Below are 14572 nucleotides of genomic sequence, written 5' to 3' on the forward strand. Positions count from 1 at the left end.
AAGAATGTGTATTCTGTTGCTTTGGGATGGAATGTTCTGAATATATCTGTGAAGTCCATTTGGTCCAGTGTGTCATTTAAAGTCTTTATTTCCGGGGCGCCTGGGTGGCTCAGTTGATTAGGTGACTGCCTTCGGCTCAGGTCATGATCCTGGAGTCCCGGGATCGAGTCCCACATCGGGCTCCCTGCTCAGCGGGGAGTCTGCTTCTCCCTCTTACCCTCCCCGCTCTCATGCTCTCTCTCTCTCTCTCTCTCTCAAATAAATAAATAAAATCTTTAAAAAAAATAAAGTCTTTATTTCCTTGTTGATCTTTTGCTTAGATGATCTGTCCATTTCAGTGAGGGGGATGTTAAAGCCCCCCACTATTATTGTATTGTTGTCAATGTGTTTCTTTGCTTTTGTTATTAACTGCCTTATATAATTGGCTGCTCCCATGTTAGGGGCATAGATATTTACAATTGTTAGATCTTCTTGTTGGATAGACCCTTTAAGTAGGATATAGTGTCCTTCCTCATCTCTTATTACAGTGTTTGGTTTAAAATCTAATTTGTCTGATATAAGGATTGCCACCCCAGCTTTCTTTTGGTGTGATTAGCATGGTAAATGGTTTTCCACCCCCTCACTTTCAATGTGAGAGTGTCTTTGGGTCTAAAATGAGTCTCTTGCAGACAGCATATCGATGGGTCTTGTTTTTTTATCCAATCTGATAGCCTATGTCTTTTGATTGGGGTATTTAGCCTATTTACATTCAGGGTAACTATTGAAAGACATGAATTTCGTGCCATTGTATTGCCTGTAAAGTGACTGTTACTATATATTGTCTTTGTTCCTTTCTGGTCTATGTTACTTTTAGGCTCTCTTGGCTTAGAGGACCCCTTTTAATATTTCTTGTAGGGCTGGTTTTGTGTTTGCAAATTCCTTTAGTTTTTGTTTGTCCTGGAAGCTTTTTATCTCTCCTATTTTCAATGACAGCCTAGCTGGATAAAGTATTCTTGGCTGCATATTTTTCTCATTTAGTGCTCTAAATATATCATGCCAGTCCTTTCTGGCCTGCCAGGTCTCTGTGGATAGGTCTGTTGCCAATCTAATGTTTCTACCATTGTAGGTTACAGATCTCTTCTCCTGAGCTGCTTTCAGAATTTTCTCTTTGTCTCTGAGACTCGTAAGTTTTACTATTAGATGTCGGGGCGTTGACCTATTTTTATTGATTTTGAGAGGGGTTCTCTGTGCTTCCTGGATTTTGATGCCTGTTTCCTTCCCCAAATTAGGAAGTTCTCTGCAATAATTTGCTGCAATATACCTTCTGCCCCCCTCTCTCTTTCTTCTTCTTCTGGGATCCCAATTATTCTAATGTTGTTTCGTCTTATGGTATCACTTACCTCTCGAATTCTGCCCTTGTGATCCAGTAGTTGTTTATCTCTCTTTTTCTCAGCTTCTTTATTTTCCATCATGTGGTCTTCTATATCACTAATTCTCTCTTCTGCCTCATTTATCCTAGCAGTTAGAGCCTCCATTTTTTGATTGCACCTCATTAATAGCCTTTTTTATTCCGACTTGGTTAGATTTTAGTTTTTTTATTTCTCCAGAAAGGGTTTCTCTAATAACTTCCATGGTTTTTTCAAGCCCAGCTAGGATGTTTAAAATCATCATTCTGAACTCTAGTTCCGACATCTTACTAATGTCCGTATTGATTAGGTCCGTGGCAGTCGGTACTGCTTCTTGTTCTTTTTGTTGAGGTGATTTTTTCCATCTTGTCATTTTGTCCAGAGGAGAATAGATGAATGAGAGAACAAAATGCTAACAGGGTAACAACATCCCCAGAAAATATACACTAAACAAATCAGAAAAGATCTGAAACCGGGGGTGCCTGGGTGGCTCAGTTGGTTAGGCAACTGCCTTCAGCTCAGGTCATGATCCTGGAGTCCCAGGATCAAGTCCCACATCGGGCTCCCTGCTCAGCGGGGAGTCGGCTTCTCCCTCTGACCCTCCCCCCTCTCATGCTCTCTCTCTCCCTCATTCTCTCTCTCAAATAAATAAATAAAATCTTTAAAAAAAAAAAAAGATCTGAAACCGGGGGAAAAGAAAGGGAAAGAAAGAAAAGAGAAAAAGATAAACAAAAGCATAACAAAACAAAGAAAACAGAATATGATCAAATATGATCAGGCTGGTGAATAGATCAGTGCCACACACTAGATTTTGGTTATATTTTGGTCTGGTAGAAGAAAGTGCCTCTCAAAATTTTATTTTATTTTTTTAAAGATTTTATTTATTTATTTGACAGAGAGAGACACAGTGAGAGGGGGAACACAAGCAGGGGGAGCAGGAGAGGGAGAAGCAGGCTTTCCACGGAGCGGGGAGCCCGACATGCGGCTCGATCCCAGAACCCTAGGATCACGACCTGAGCTGAAGGCAGACGCTTAACGACTGAGCCACCCTGGCACCCCACCTCTCAAAATTTTAAAGAAAGGAAAACTTATATATGTATAAAAATAAGGGTTAATACAATGAAGGGATGGAATATGACTGTAACGATGAAAATTATAAAAGATTTTTAAAAGGAATTGATAGGTAAGAAGTTGGTTGAAAAAAGAAAGAAGAGAATTAAAAAAAAAAGGGGGAGAGAATGTGATCAGGCAGGAGACTAGAACAAAGCCATACACTAGAGATTTAGGGTGTATTTTGATCTGTTAGAAGAAATTGTATCCCAAAATTTTAAAGAGAGAACCACTTATATATATATATATATATATATATATATATCTATCTCAAAAATAAGGGTAACTACTATGAAGGGATAGAATATGACCCTAAAAATGAAAAATAAGATTTTTTTTAAAAAAGGGATTAAAAAGATGTTGGTTGAAAATGGGAAAAAGAAAAATTAAAAAAAAAGTAAAAATAAAAAATTAACTTTGAAAGACTAACGAATCATGGGGAAAAAAGCCCTGGATTCTTTGTGCAGTATTCCCCTAGTGCTGGAGTCCTGCCATTCTCATTGATCAGTAAACTTGGTCTTGGCTGGCTGTTCTTGCCGATCTTCTGGGGGAGGGTCCTGTTGCCGTGGTTCCCAAATGTCTTTGCTGGAGGCGGAATTGTTCTGCCCTTGCCGGGTCCGGGCTAAGTAATCTGCTCTCGTTTGCTCTTGGGAGCTTTTGTTCCCTGCAAGCTTTCCATACAGCTTTGGAGGACGAGAGTGAAAATGGCAGCCTCCCAATCTCTGCCCTGGAGGAGCTGAGAACTCGGGGGCCCCACTTCTCAGTGAGCCCCAGAGAAAAGAGTTAATCACTCCCATCTCCCCGGTCTCCGGCTGCATTCCGTGCTCACCCAGCCAGTGTCCGAGCGTTTCTATCTCTGGTACCCATCTGGGTGTGGAGTCTCCAAACCCAGCAGATCCCTGCGGTGTGCTCCCACGCCACTCCTCCCGGGGGAGGAAGGGGAGTCTCCCTAGATCTGCCACATCTGCTGCTTGTTGGGTCCCTGCTGGAAGATCAGTGGCCCGACTGTGCCACAGATCACGGTTTATGGCAACCCCGAGGTGAGAGCCCACTCCTCGGCTACGTCTCTGTAGCCAGCTTACCCGCTCCGATACCTGGGAGCTCTGCCACATTTAGGCACCCCCGGTCTTTCTGTGACCCTGAGGGTCCTGAGACCACACTGTCCCAGCGAGGGTTCCACCTCCCCTTAGCCACTGGAGCGATGTCCCTCAGTGGAGCAGACTTCTAAAAGTTCTGATTTTATGCCCCGCTGCTCTATCACTCGCCAGAAGTGGCTGACGGAGGCCCCCTCCCCTGCCGTCTATATTCCCAAATATCGCCTCGGATTTACTTCTCCGCATGTCCTACCTTCCAGAAAGTGGTTGCTTTTCTGTTCATAGAGTTGTTGCTATTCTTTTCTTCGATCTCCTGTTGAGTTCGTAGGTGTTCAGAATGGTTTGATCCCTATCCAGCTGAATTCCTGGGACCAGACAAAATCCAGGTCTCCTACTCCTCCGCCATGTTTCTCCTCCCCCTGGAACCAATAATTGTTTTTGTTTTTTACCTTCAGTTTGCTTAGTTTTTCTATGCATGTATCATTATTTCAGTCAGGCTTTTTTTTTTTTAAAGATTTATTTATTTATTCAAGAAAGAGCGAGCAAGCTGAAGGAGGGGCAGAGGGAGAGGGGGAGAATCTCAAGTCGACTCCCGGCTGAGCACAGAGCCCAACGTAGGGCTTGATCTCAGGACCCAGATTATCATAACTGGAGCCAAAGTCAAGAGTCGGACGCTCAGCTGACTGAGCCACCCAAGCACCCTAGCCTCAGACGTTACTAACAGAACTGTAAAACGCTTGTTGACATTGTCCGACACATCACATTATCCTTGAGTTTCATTTTCTTCCACATCCCTCCTAGTGCTGTCTATCCTCGTGCTCTGTAGACCTCCAGTGTGGCTGTGTTTCTGGGATTTCTTTACCATCATTTCAGTAATTCTCTTTGCTTTCGTCCTGGTTTGGATCACATGTCTCACTCTTTCTTGGTTCATTTCCTTTATCAGGTGATGCATATCCTTTAGAAGATTTCTGAGGAAGAGTACACAAATGGCTAACTTTTTGAGATATTGACTGTTTGGAAATGTCTTTATTTAACCTTTATTTTTATAGTTGATGTTTGATTGGTTGAGTATGAAATTCCAGATGAGACTATTTTCTCTTAATTTTAACATCACTGTTCTGTTTTTTTTTTTAGCTTCCAGTGTTCCTGTTGAGAAATTGATGCCATTATAATTGTCTCCCTCCTTATTTTACCCTCCCCACTTCCTGAGCTCATCTGTCTCAGCTCTTTCAGAATATTTTATCCATGCTGTAAAATTTTTTGGTCATTTTATGGTTATGGTATAGGTCTTCTCATGTGTTTGAAATCTCTTAACTTTACTTAGCTTTTGTATTCATAAGAAAAGAATATTGAGAGGAAAACCTCTTATGTTCTTTCCCATCAGTGAGATACTGAATCTCCTGGATCTATTCTCCATTTTTCTTATCTTTTCTTTACTATTTTCATTTTTGTGTTTCCCACCCCCTATCTTCTAGGATTTTTTTTGGACTGTATTTTTCAGTTTTTCTACTGTATTTCTTTCATCCAATACAATTTCTAGCATCTAGAAACATGATGGGAAATACAGCTCTGAGGGTCAGGGGACAGGTCTCAATATCACTGGGGTTTACACTAAGTAAATACTCAAGAAGGCATCTAATATACACATTCCTTTATATACCAGATGATGCATTTTGTGTCATCTGTTATTCCTTTGCTCATATCAGATATGCCACTAAGATCTTTTAAGTGTTTTCGGGGGGGGGGGGTCTCTCTTTAGTCCTTTTCCTACTTCTATTGTTCATGCTATAGGTTTTGATCACTCCTTGCGGAATTATTTCAACAGTCTTTAAGTTAGATTTTCTCTTCTTTTTCCCTTCCTGTGAGAATCATCTTTATTTACTATTTCCATCATCAAAAACTTAAAGAAAAATCTCCAAAGAAACAGAATAGAGGGCCATAAGCTAAGTCTCTGCCACAGCTGTGAGATAGGGCCCCTGAAGGAGATAATCTGAAGAGTAGGAACCTAACCAAGATAGTATAGTTTTATAGAAATCAAGAGTACATTTTAAGAAGATAGGGACAAGAAGGAACTAAGAGAGGCCTAAGGAGGGGTATCAAAATTATATGCTATTTGGCAACCCTACCTTTTGATTGTTTACAATAATTTGGCAAAGGATACTAGTCTATGGAGTGTTAAATTGGGGAAGTGTATTATTATAGGACCTACTAGGTTGGTGGAAATGGAGAAGAATGAAATTGGTTTTGAAGTGACAACAGAGTCAAGAGAAGGAGTTAATTTCCCCCCAGCATAGGGAAGATCTATTCATATTTGAAGTCTGTACAAAGGGAGATGTTGGGTGCCTGGCTGGCTCAGTCAGAGAAACATGTGAGTCTTGATCTCAGGGTTGTGAGTTCGAGCCCCAGATTGGATGTAGAGGTAATGAATAAATAAATAAATAAATAAAAACTGCAAAAAGCAAAGGGAGATATTGAAAAGGTTATAGAAATAGAGGAAATTGAAGGTTCTGGAGGATTTGGGGATGAAACAATAATAGTGGTAGTGCTATGGGCTGAGCAGGGATGAGAATGTCATAGATGTTTTCCTTTTTGGATGAAAAGGCAGAAAGATGGAGTTTTTACTAGATGTTTTTTGTTTTCTTGGTATAGTAGTTGGTGAAGTCTTGTGTCAAGAAGGAGTGCATGGGAATTGGAGGGAGTGGAGAATATTTGGAATAGAGAATATTACAGGGTTTGCTAAGAAGCCATCCGGGAATGATAACAAGTGGTGGAAAGGACCCTTTACAAACGTCTTTTATGGACTAGTGTTTATATTCTAAAATGAATTTGAAAAACCAATGTAACTTATAAAGTTGCTTGAGTTGGCATGAATTTGTATAGTGAGGTCAATTAATTGGTACTTCTAACATACTTTAGCCCATGACAGTATGTTTAAGAATTTTATAAGTAGTTTTAAATTGTCTTATTCTTTAAGAACAAATCAAAGTAGTTCCTTTAATTACCTTCTGAATAGTATTTAGAATTGTATTGTTAAAATACCATGTTATTGTGAAATATGTATCAAACATTATGTATCTTATGTGATTTTTTTTCTAACCTGACCTTATTTGCTTATTTTAATATTGCTATTTTATGTGCATATGTGGGTTATTTCTGTACCTAAGCTTTAATTTCCTTGAGAATAGGATCTAGGTCTTATACTTCTTTTTTCCCCTCGTCCCATCCTCTGTTACAGAGTTGCATAATTAAATAGAGTGTTCAATTAAATGGATGGTAGAATTAAGTGGATGGTGGTGTATATATTTTAATTCTTAAAAGAAGCGTAATTCTTCCTTTTCACGATTTAATATACATATTATTTTTTTCCTGATATAGAAAAATCCAGTTACACTCTTAAAGGAATTGTCAGCAATAAAGTCTCGATATCAAACTTTGCATGCACGCTTTAAACCAGTTGCTGCAGAGCAGAAAGAGACTAAGAACCGCATTTGTGCTACTGTCAATAAGACTATGACCATGATACAAGAACTACAAAAGCAAACAGACCTGGAGGTAATGCTTTTTTGTAGTTTTTGTTTGTTTTTAAAAGATTTTATTTATTTATTTGTCAGAGAGAGCACACAAGTGGGGGAGCAGCAGAGGGAGAGGGAGAAAGATGATCTGAGGCAATGGCAGTCATTTAACCATCTAAGCTCCCCAGGAGCCCCTGGATTTGTAGATTTTAATTCTGAGGTGTTTTTTTTTTTTTTTTAAGATTTTATTTATTTATTTGACAGAAAGAGAGAGCCAGAGAACACAAGCAGGGGGCAATGGCAGAGGGAGAAGGAGAAGTAGGCTCCCCACTGAGCAGGGAGCCTGATGCAAGGCTCATCCCAGGACCCTGGGATGATGACCCCAGCCGAAGGCAGACGCCCAACTGACTGAGCCACCCAGGCATCCCAATTCTGAGTGTCTTTTTAAAAGATAAATCCCCATTAACTTCCATTTGGAGATTCAGCAGTCAGTTTGAACTGTTGGTAGAAGTGAGATTTTCTTGATTCCTGAAGTATAATAGTTCTTTTCTTTTAAGATAAGCATGTGGGGGCACCTGGGTGGCTCAGTTGGTTAAGCGTCTAACTTATGCTCAGGTTATGATCTCAGAGTCCTGGGACTGAACCTGTATCGAGACCCATATCACATGGGGCTCCCTGCTCAGCGGGGAGTCTGCTTGTCTCTCTGCCTCTCCCTCCCCCCACTTGTGTTCTCTCTCTCCCTCTCAAATAAATTAATAAAATCTTTTTATTTTTATTTTATTTTTTAAGATTTTATTTATTTGACAGAAAGAGACACAGCCAGAGAGGGAACACAAGCAGGGGGAGTGGGAGAAGGAGAAGCAAGCTTCCCGCTGAGCAGGGAGCCCGATGCGGGGCTTGATCCCAGGACCCAGGGATCATGACCTGAGCCAAAGCCAGACGCTTAACAACTGAGCCACCCAGTTGCCCCAGTAAAATCTTTTTAAAAAAATTAAGAAAAATAAGCACATGGACTTGACATGGTTAATAAAGAGATGTGCTATCCTGGATTATATAGTCATGTTAGAAGAGAACACTTGGTAATGCTCATCAAATCTGCCAGTTTTGTAGTTCCTGCAAGAACTAGTGAGACTGAGAAATGTGGAAAGCATCTATATCAGTAACTTTTTGAGTTTTCCTCTTATTAAATTGGGTTGGTGAGCTTGGGTAAGCCTCACCTTCATTCTCTCCCTCCATTCCCCATCCCCTTCTGATTTCATGTAAAAATCCTTGTAATTGCGAGCCTCTATCACTGATTGTGTAAAATTCTTCAGAATTGGTGGAGTAAAAAAAAAAACAATGTGAGCTGCTGACCTAGGCATTATGATCTTAAATAGCCTAGTGAAAGATTTGGTCAAATTTTAATTTACTATTAAGGCAAAGTTGAGGGCTTTCAAAAGAAAAGATAGCATGTACATAGTTGGAATCAGAGAGTAAAGCTTAATTATATGAACAAAAGATGGCCAATACGTTTTTATTTCTGCTGTCAACTCTAATCAATTAACTGGTAATAGCTTCTTAGAGTGCTGTATTGAGGAACTATGGGCATTGCACAAAAGCTATTTGCTATGGGCATGCAGCTAGGGGCAGCATACATGCTATTTTTATTTATTTATTTTTTTGCCAACCTGAACTACATTTGGTTTAAGATACTTGAATTATGGGCTTGTAGTGAGAGTAAACCTCAAAGGTTGATTGCCGAGGTGAATTTGGTCAATAATTCTTTATATCACCAATGGCAGAAAAGAGAACAGTACCCAATTAAAAGTATAAAATGATACCTTGGGGCGCCTGGGTGGCTCAGTCATTAAACGTCTGCCTTCGGCTCAGGTCATGATCCCAGGGTCCTGGAATCGAGCCCCACATCAGGATCCCTGCTCTGCGGGAAGCCTGCTTCTCCCTCTCCCACTCCCCTTGCTTGTGTTCCTTCTCTCTTTCTGTCAAATACATAAATAAAATCTTTAAAAAAAAATGATACCTTAGATGTATCTCATGTTATGTACCTCAGATGTTGTGTCATGGGGAGATGAATAGTAGATGAGGAAAGAGCAATTAAAAAGGGTACAGAGGGAATAGGAAGTAGGAATTTAAAACATTAAGGGTGGTGACACTAATATGTAAAATGCAAAAAAAGTATGTATATGATACCCTTTATAAATACAACTCAAGTCACATACTGTTCATGGTAGGTGATCAAAACCTAAAAATAGAAGCATATAACAAATCTTGAGAAGAGATTAGGTGTAGTTCTGGATGTACATACTAAAATATATTGTATAGAATTTCATAAATTTATTGAAGCACAGGATAAATTTAGGTGAGTGAAAAAAAGAGAAAAGGATTTTTGAATATTAACTAAATATTGTCCCCACTGGATATAATAAATAGATGCTACATTTCTGACAGAGATTTAAAAAATGGTGCAGAAAATAGTTATAATAGTGATAGAGGATTTCAATCATCTAATATCTGTAAAGATCTTCATTCAGTTAAAAGAAGTATCTGTAATGAGCAAGGTAGAAAGCTAAGGGAGCTTTTACTTTGATTACATAATTACAAACAAGGAGAAATGACTGAAAGGTTGGTTATAGACCTTGAAAAAGGAGATCGTGTTTTAGATTCAATGATGGCCATGTTGGGGAATGTTGGATATAATGGATTTTGTACCTACTACTTCAAAAATGAGATAGTAGAAAGTTTAGAGAAAATTTTCATGATCAAAATGTGGAAGAAAAGGGAATGATATCTGTAGAAAGTTGTATAACCAGAAATAGTTCTATGAGCCCAGAGTTTTTTTTTTTTAAGATTTATTTATTTCAGACACAGAGAGAGAGCAAGAGAGCAAGCACACAGAGGGAGAGGGAGAGGGAGAAGCAGACTCCCTGCTGAGTAGGGAGCCCGAAGTCGCTTTTAATCCCAGGACCCTAGGATCATGACCTGAGCCAAGGGCTGACGGCTTAACTGACTGACCACCCAGGTGCCTGAGCTCAGAGTTTAAAGGACATGTAAGGTAGACCTCATAAGGGAAGTATAAAACGAGGTATATCAGTCATAGGGACAGAATTGTGAGAATATGTAAGAAAGTCAAAGGGTAGATTAAGTCCAGGCTTCTGAAATTTTCTAAAATAACCAAAAGGGCCTTTAAAATTATTTTGGGAACATGAAGAACAAGAAAAGGATAAGCCTTTTTAGGGCAAACAGTGCTTTGTTTATGTATAGACAACAGAAAGTAAATAGAAAGTAAAGCTGTTCAGGTATTATCTTGCTATAATCTTTATCAAGGTGCATAGTTTTTCACTTGCAAGGATAGAAAATATATTTGAATTGATAATATTCAAAAATAGCACATGGATTGATAATACTAAAAAACAAATAGGGAGATGAGAACAGAAAAGGAGGTGAAATGAAGAGAATACATATTAATTTCCTTATCTTTTTAAGTTAATATGAAGACAAAGGTTTTTTTTTTTTTTAAAGATTTATTTTAGAGAGCAAGAGAGTGTGTGAGCAGTGGGAGGGACAGAGGGAAAGCAGACTCCCCGCTGAGCCGGGAGACCCATGCTGGGCTCCGTGCCCCGCCCCCCCCATCATGACCTGAAGCCAGAACTGAGTGGGATGCTTAACTGACTGAGCCACCCACGTGTCCTAAGACATTAAGGTTTAAATACACTTAATTATAAAGGTGTCCATCAGAAGACAAAGAGGACTAGATTTGTTCCAAAATAAAAATTAGCAAAACAAACCCCTAAAACAAATATAATTCAAAAGGCATTAAAAATAGAATGGGGCACCTGGGTGGCGCAGTCAGTTAAGCGTCCAATTCTTGGCTTTGGCTGAGTTTGTGATCTCAGGGTCATGAGACTGAGTTCCCCGTTGGTCTCTGTATTGGGTGTGGAGCCTGCTTAAGATTCTCCATCTCCTCTCCTGTGTGCACTCTCTCTCTCAAAAAAAAAAAAAAAAAAAAAGAAAAAACAAAGAATGTGTGATATTTCCCTGATGATCTGAAACGTTTGTGTTAAGGAAGGAAATTTTCTACAAGCTTTGGATTGGTTAATTCCTGGAAAAATTCTTAGAAAGATTATAAAATAGATGGTCTGAAATCTCTTGAACAGTTATCACAGAGAAACATGGACTCAGAGAGAACAAAGTCTCTCCAGAACCATTTCCTGTTTTTGAGATAGAAGAGGGACATTCTGTAACAATTTGTGTTGCAGTAAGGCATATGATTGTTTTTCATTTTATCCATGTGAACATTTTTGGTAAATGTTGGCTTGATTAGCCAAACCAGCTGGGCAGCCCAATTGCCACATGTGGCTATATAAATTAAAATTTAAAGTAATTAAATAAAATTAAAAGTTCATTTCTTCATCTGCTGATTAGACAGCACAGATACAGAATATTTTCAGTATCATAGAAAGTTCTACTGAAAAGCAGTGCTCTAGAGATTCCTATTCTGTAGGTATGGTGTGTTCCAGATTTTGCAGTCTCTCTAGAGATGACCTATATAGTTAGAGTTGTAACTATTTGATTCTTCATGTTGTACCTCCTATAATTTCCCCATTAACCCTTTGTTTTAGCTAGCTTGTTGGTTAGTGCTATGTGGAAGTCCTTTATAAACTTCCTTTTGGCTTTTCTTTGTCCCTGTGCTTTTGCTCCTACCTACTTGTGGTGGATGCTGTCTGCTGGGTTGTTTTCTCAGCATCTGTTCTCCCTTGCTGCCGACTGGATACCGACTTTCTTGAGATGTGTGCCATCCCTCACTCGTGCCTGAGGCAAAGTTGGTGCTTTCCTCAGCTTCCCTGGGTTTTATCTGATTGGCAAGAGGAATGGATTTGTAACCCAACTGACAAGTGAGGAGGGAAAGTTTGGAAGTAGGAAGTTAGAGTTTCCTCACTCTTGAGAGACCTGTGGGAACAGAAAACTTCTCTTCTTCTAAACATTGTGTATAGATATAATGCCTAGCACTGCTCGGGCCATTTTTCCAATCATCTTGAGAATAAAGCCACCAGCAAGGATATTATATAAGGTGGGAAAAACCGAACCTTTACATTGAGCTGCTGAATAAACCAGTTCTGAAATCTGCCCTTTTTCTGCATTTATTGTGCAATGATAATAAATTTTCTTATTACTTACCCATTTCGAAATGTGTTCCTGTTACTTGCAGCTAAAAACATCTCAATTATCCTTCAAAATTTAGCTCAAATCTTCACTTCTGAGGAAACTTCCAGACTATTTTGTTCACATTTCTTTTTCAAAATGCTTTTAGAATATGGGATTCAACCGTGACTTCTTTGGTTTTGTTAAATTACAGTCCTTAAACTGTTTGATTTATTGGTCTTGTTTCTTCAACTTAATTGCAAATTCTTTGAAGCTCAAACATTAAAAGTACCTTGTATATAGATAGCCAAATATTTTTTCCCTGCCTTCCTAAATTTGTGATCATAGACATGAGTTTATGGAAACATAAAAAAGCAGAAGTTAACTAAATTAAACATGTTTTAAAGATTTTGAAATAAAGATTTTGTCATTTGCTTTCTAGCTGTCACCACCGAGTAAAGAAGAGAAAACTGCGGCAGAGCAATTAAAATCTTTCATGTCAGACTTATGAAGAAATGGACTTGCAAAAGGGAATTCTAATGGAGAAGAGATCTATCTCAGAAAGATTTAGGATGATGTCTTGTTAGCACTTAATGACTAGAGGTGGGGGGATGGAGAAGAAGACGATTCGGCTGGAGTGACTGGATAATGATGCTTTTCACAAGAGAGGGGGCTATAAAAAGGGCAGATATTATAGGAATAAAGTTTAGCCAAAAGGATGGAATGGGAATAAAGAGATTTAAAAATATATATGCACACACACTTAGTCTTTTAATTTTGAGCAAGGAAGTCACATAACTCTATTTTGCATCTGTTTTTGTGTAATTGGGATAATATGGATGTCCTGGCCTATCATGAAAGGATATATGTACTATCAGTCAGATGTGAATGAGCATGTTTTGGAAATTAAAGGATAGAAAAAATATTTGTATTACATTATATATGTATATAATTTTACTTTTGAAAATTTTGATTATAGATAATGGTCACATTATTAATGAGACTGCTAATAGTGGAAGTCCTTTATAAACTTCCTTTTGGAAGGACTATGTGATCTATAGTCCTCCACAAAAGCTAACTTTAGTAATAATAAATTGGCTTTTCTGTGATAGCTTCACTTTTTTTTCCTATTCCTTCTGCCGCTAATGTTGAGCAACTGAACTATGCTTTCAAATGCTGTTTTAGACTGTCCCTGTTGTATATCAACACTACCTTTGTTCTCCTTCAGCCTGTATTACTGTAATTGTTCATTCTATATGAAAGCTAAGAAACTGAAATCGGAGGATCACTGGCAACTACTTGCCAGTGTGTGTGTGTGTGTGTGTGTGTGTGTGTGTGTGTGTGTGTGTGTGTGTGTGTGAATTTCCCTATTCATTTTTTTTTTTTTTAAAGATTTTATTTATTTGACAGAGAGAGACACAGTGAGAGAGGGAACACAAGCAGGGGGAGCGGGAGAGGAAGCAGGCTCTCCGCTGAGCAGAGAGTCCGATGTGGGGCTTGATCTCGATCCTGAGATCATGACCTCAGCCGTAGGCAGATGCTTAATGACTGAGCCACCCAGGTGCCCTTCCCTATTCATTTTTAAATAACTATTTTAAAATAACTACTGGCAATAAGGTAATCATAGGGACAGATCTTGATACAAAGATGTTAATCACAGGGTTATTTATACTAACAGTACATACACATATCTGGCTAATGGTAGGTAAATAGGAAAATAAATCATAGTGTATCCATACAATAAGAGGTGAAGCTGCCAATAATTTATTACTGTTAATGTTCTGGGAAATGCTGAAGTTATGTTAAATGGGGGAGAGGTCAGAAGCAGAGATTGCAGTTTTGTAATTAAGATTGGGCTGTGAAGTCTGAGATGTAAATAGCAGATTTTAAATTCTAGCTATGTGATCCTGAGCAAATCACTTAACTTCTGTGTGTCAGGATGGCTGGAAGCACAATGAAGTAGTAGTGTTTGATAATTAGTAATCCTTCAGTGAATATTTCTGTATATGTAATAAAAATGAGGCATTGAAAAGACTAGGAAAAATGCATCAAATGTTAGCTCTGCAGGTTATAGAATTATACTTTCATATAATCAAAAATTTGTTATGAGCATTTTACTTGTCCATTAACAAACTTGTAATAGGTGATAAACAGGGTTGGGAGAGTAGCTTCAGTTAAAATTGCGTTGTGCAGTTTGAATATTTAAAGAACAGAAAACCCCCAGTTTTTAAATTACAGAGAAATAAGTCACACTTCAGTAACCTATTTTCTTCAGTACTTGGGCAGTTAATATTAAGGACGTTTTGGGCACCTGGGTGGCTCAGTTGGTTAAGCA

The 14572-nt window shown here is 38.7% G+C and overlaps 1 protein-coding gene across 3 annotated transcripts in view; it reads left to right on the forward strand.

Moving 5' to 3' along the window:
• Window positions 1–13584, forward strand: part of SKA2 (spindle and kinetochore associated complex subunit 2) — a 38604-nt gene extending 25020 nt beyond the window's left edge. For 2 of the 3 annotated variants that reach the window (XM_027625304.2, XM_027625306.2), the window contains 2 exons: window positions 6965–7141; window positions 12680–13584. In XM_027625304.2, coding sequence (XP_027481105.1) covers window positions 6965–7141; window positions 12680–12748 — 246 coding nt within the window. In that variant the 3' untranslated portion in view covers window positions 12749–13584. The remainder of the gene's footprint in view (window positions 1–6964; window positions 7142–12679) is intronic. The other variant, XR_003525204.2, reaches the window with a different exon arrangement.
• Window positions 13585–14572: the final 988 nt, after the last annotated feature.

Source organism: Zalophus californianus, chromosome 16, assembly GCF_009762305.2.
Source record: "Zalophus californianus isolate mZalCal1 chromosome 16, mZalCal1.pri.v2, whole genome shotgun sequence".
In the NCBI taxonomy this organism is placed as follows: Eukaryota; Metazoa; Chordata; class Mammalia; order Carnivora; family Otariidae; genus Zalophus; species Zalophus californianus.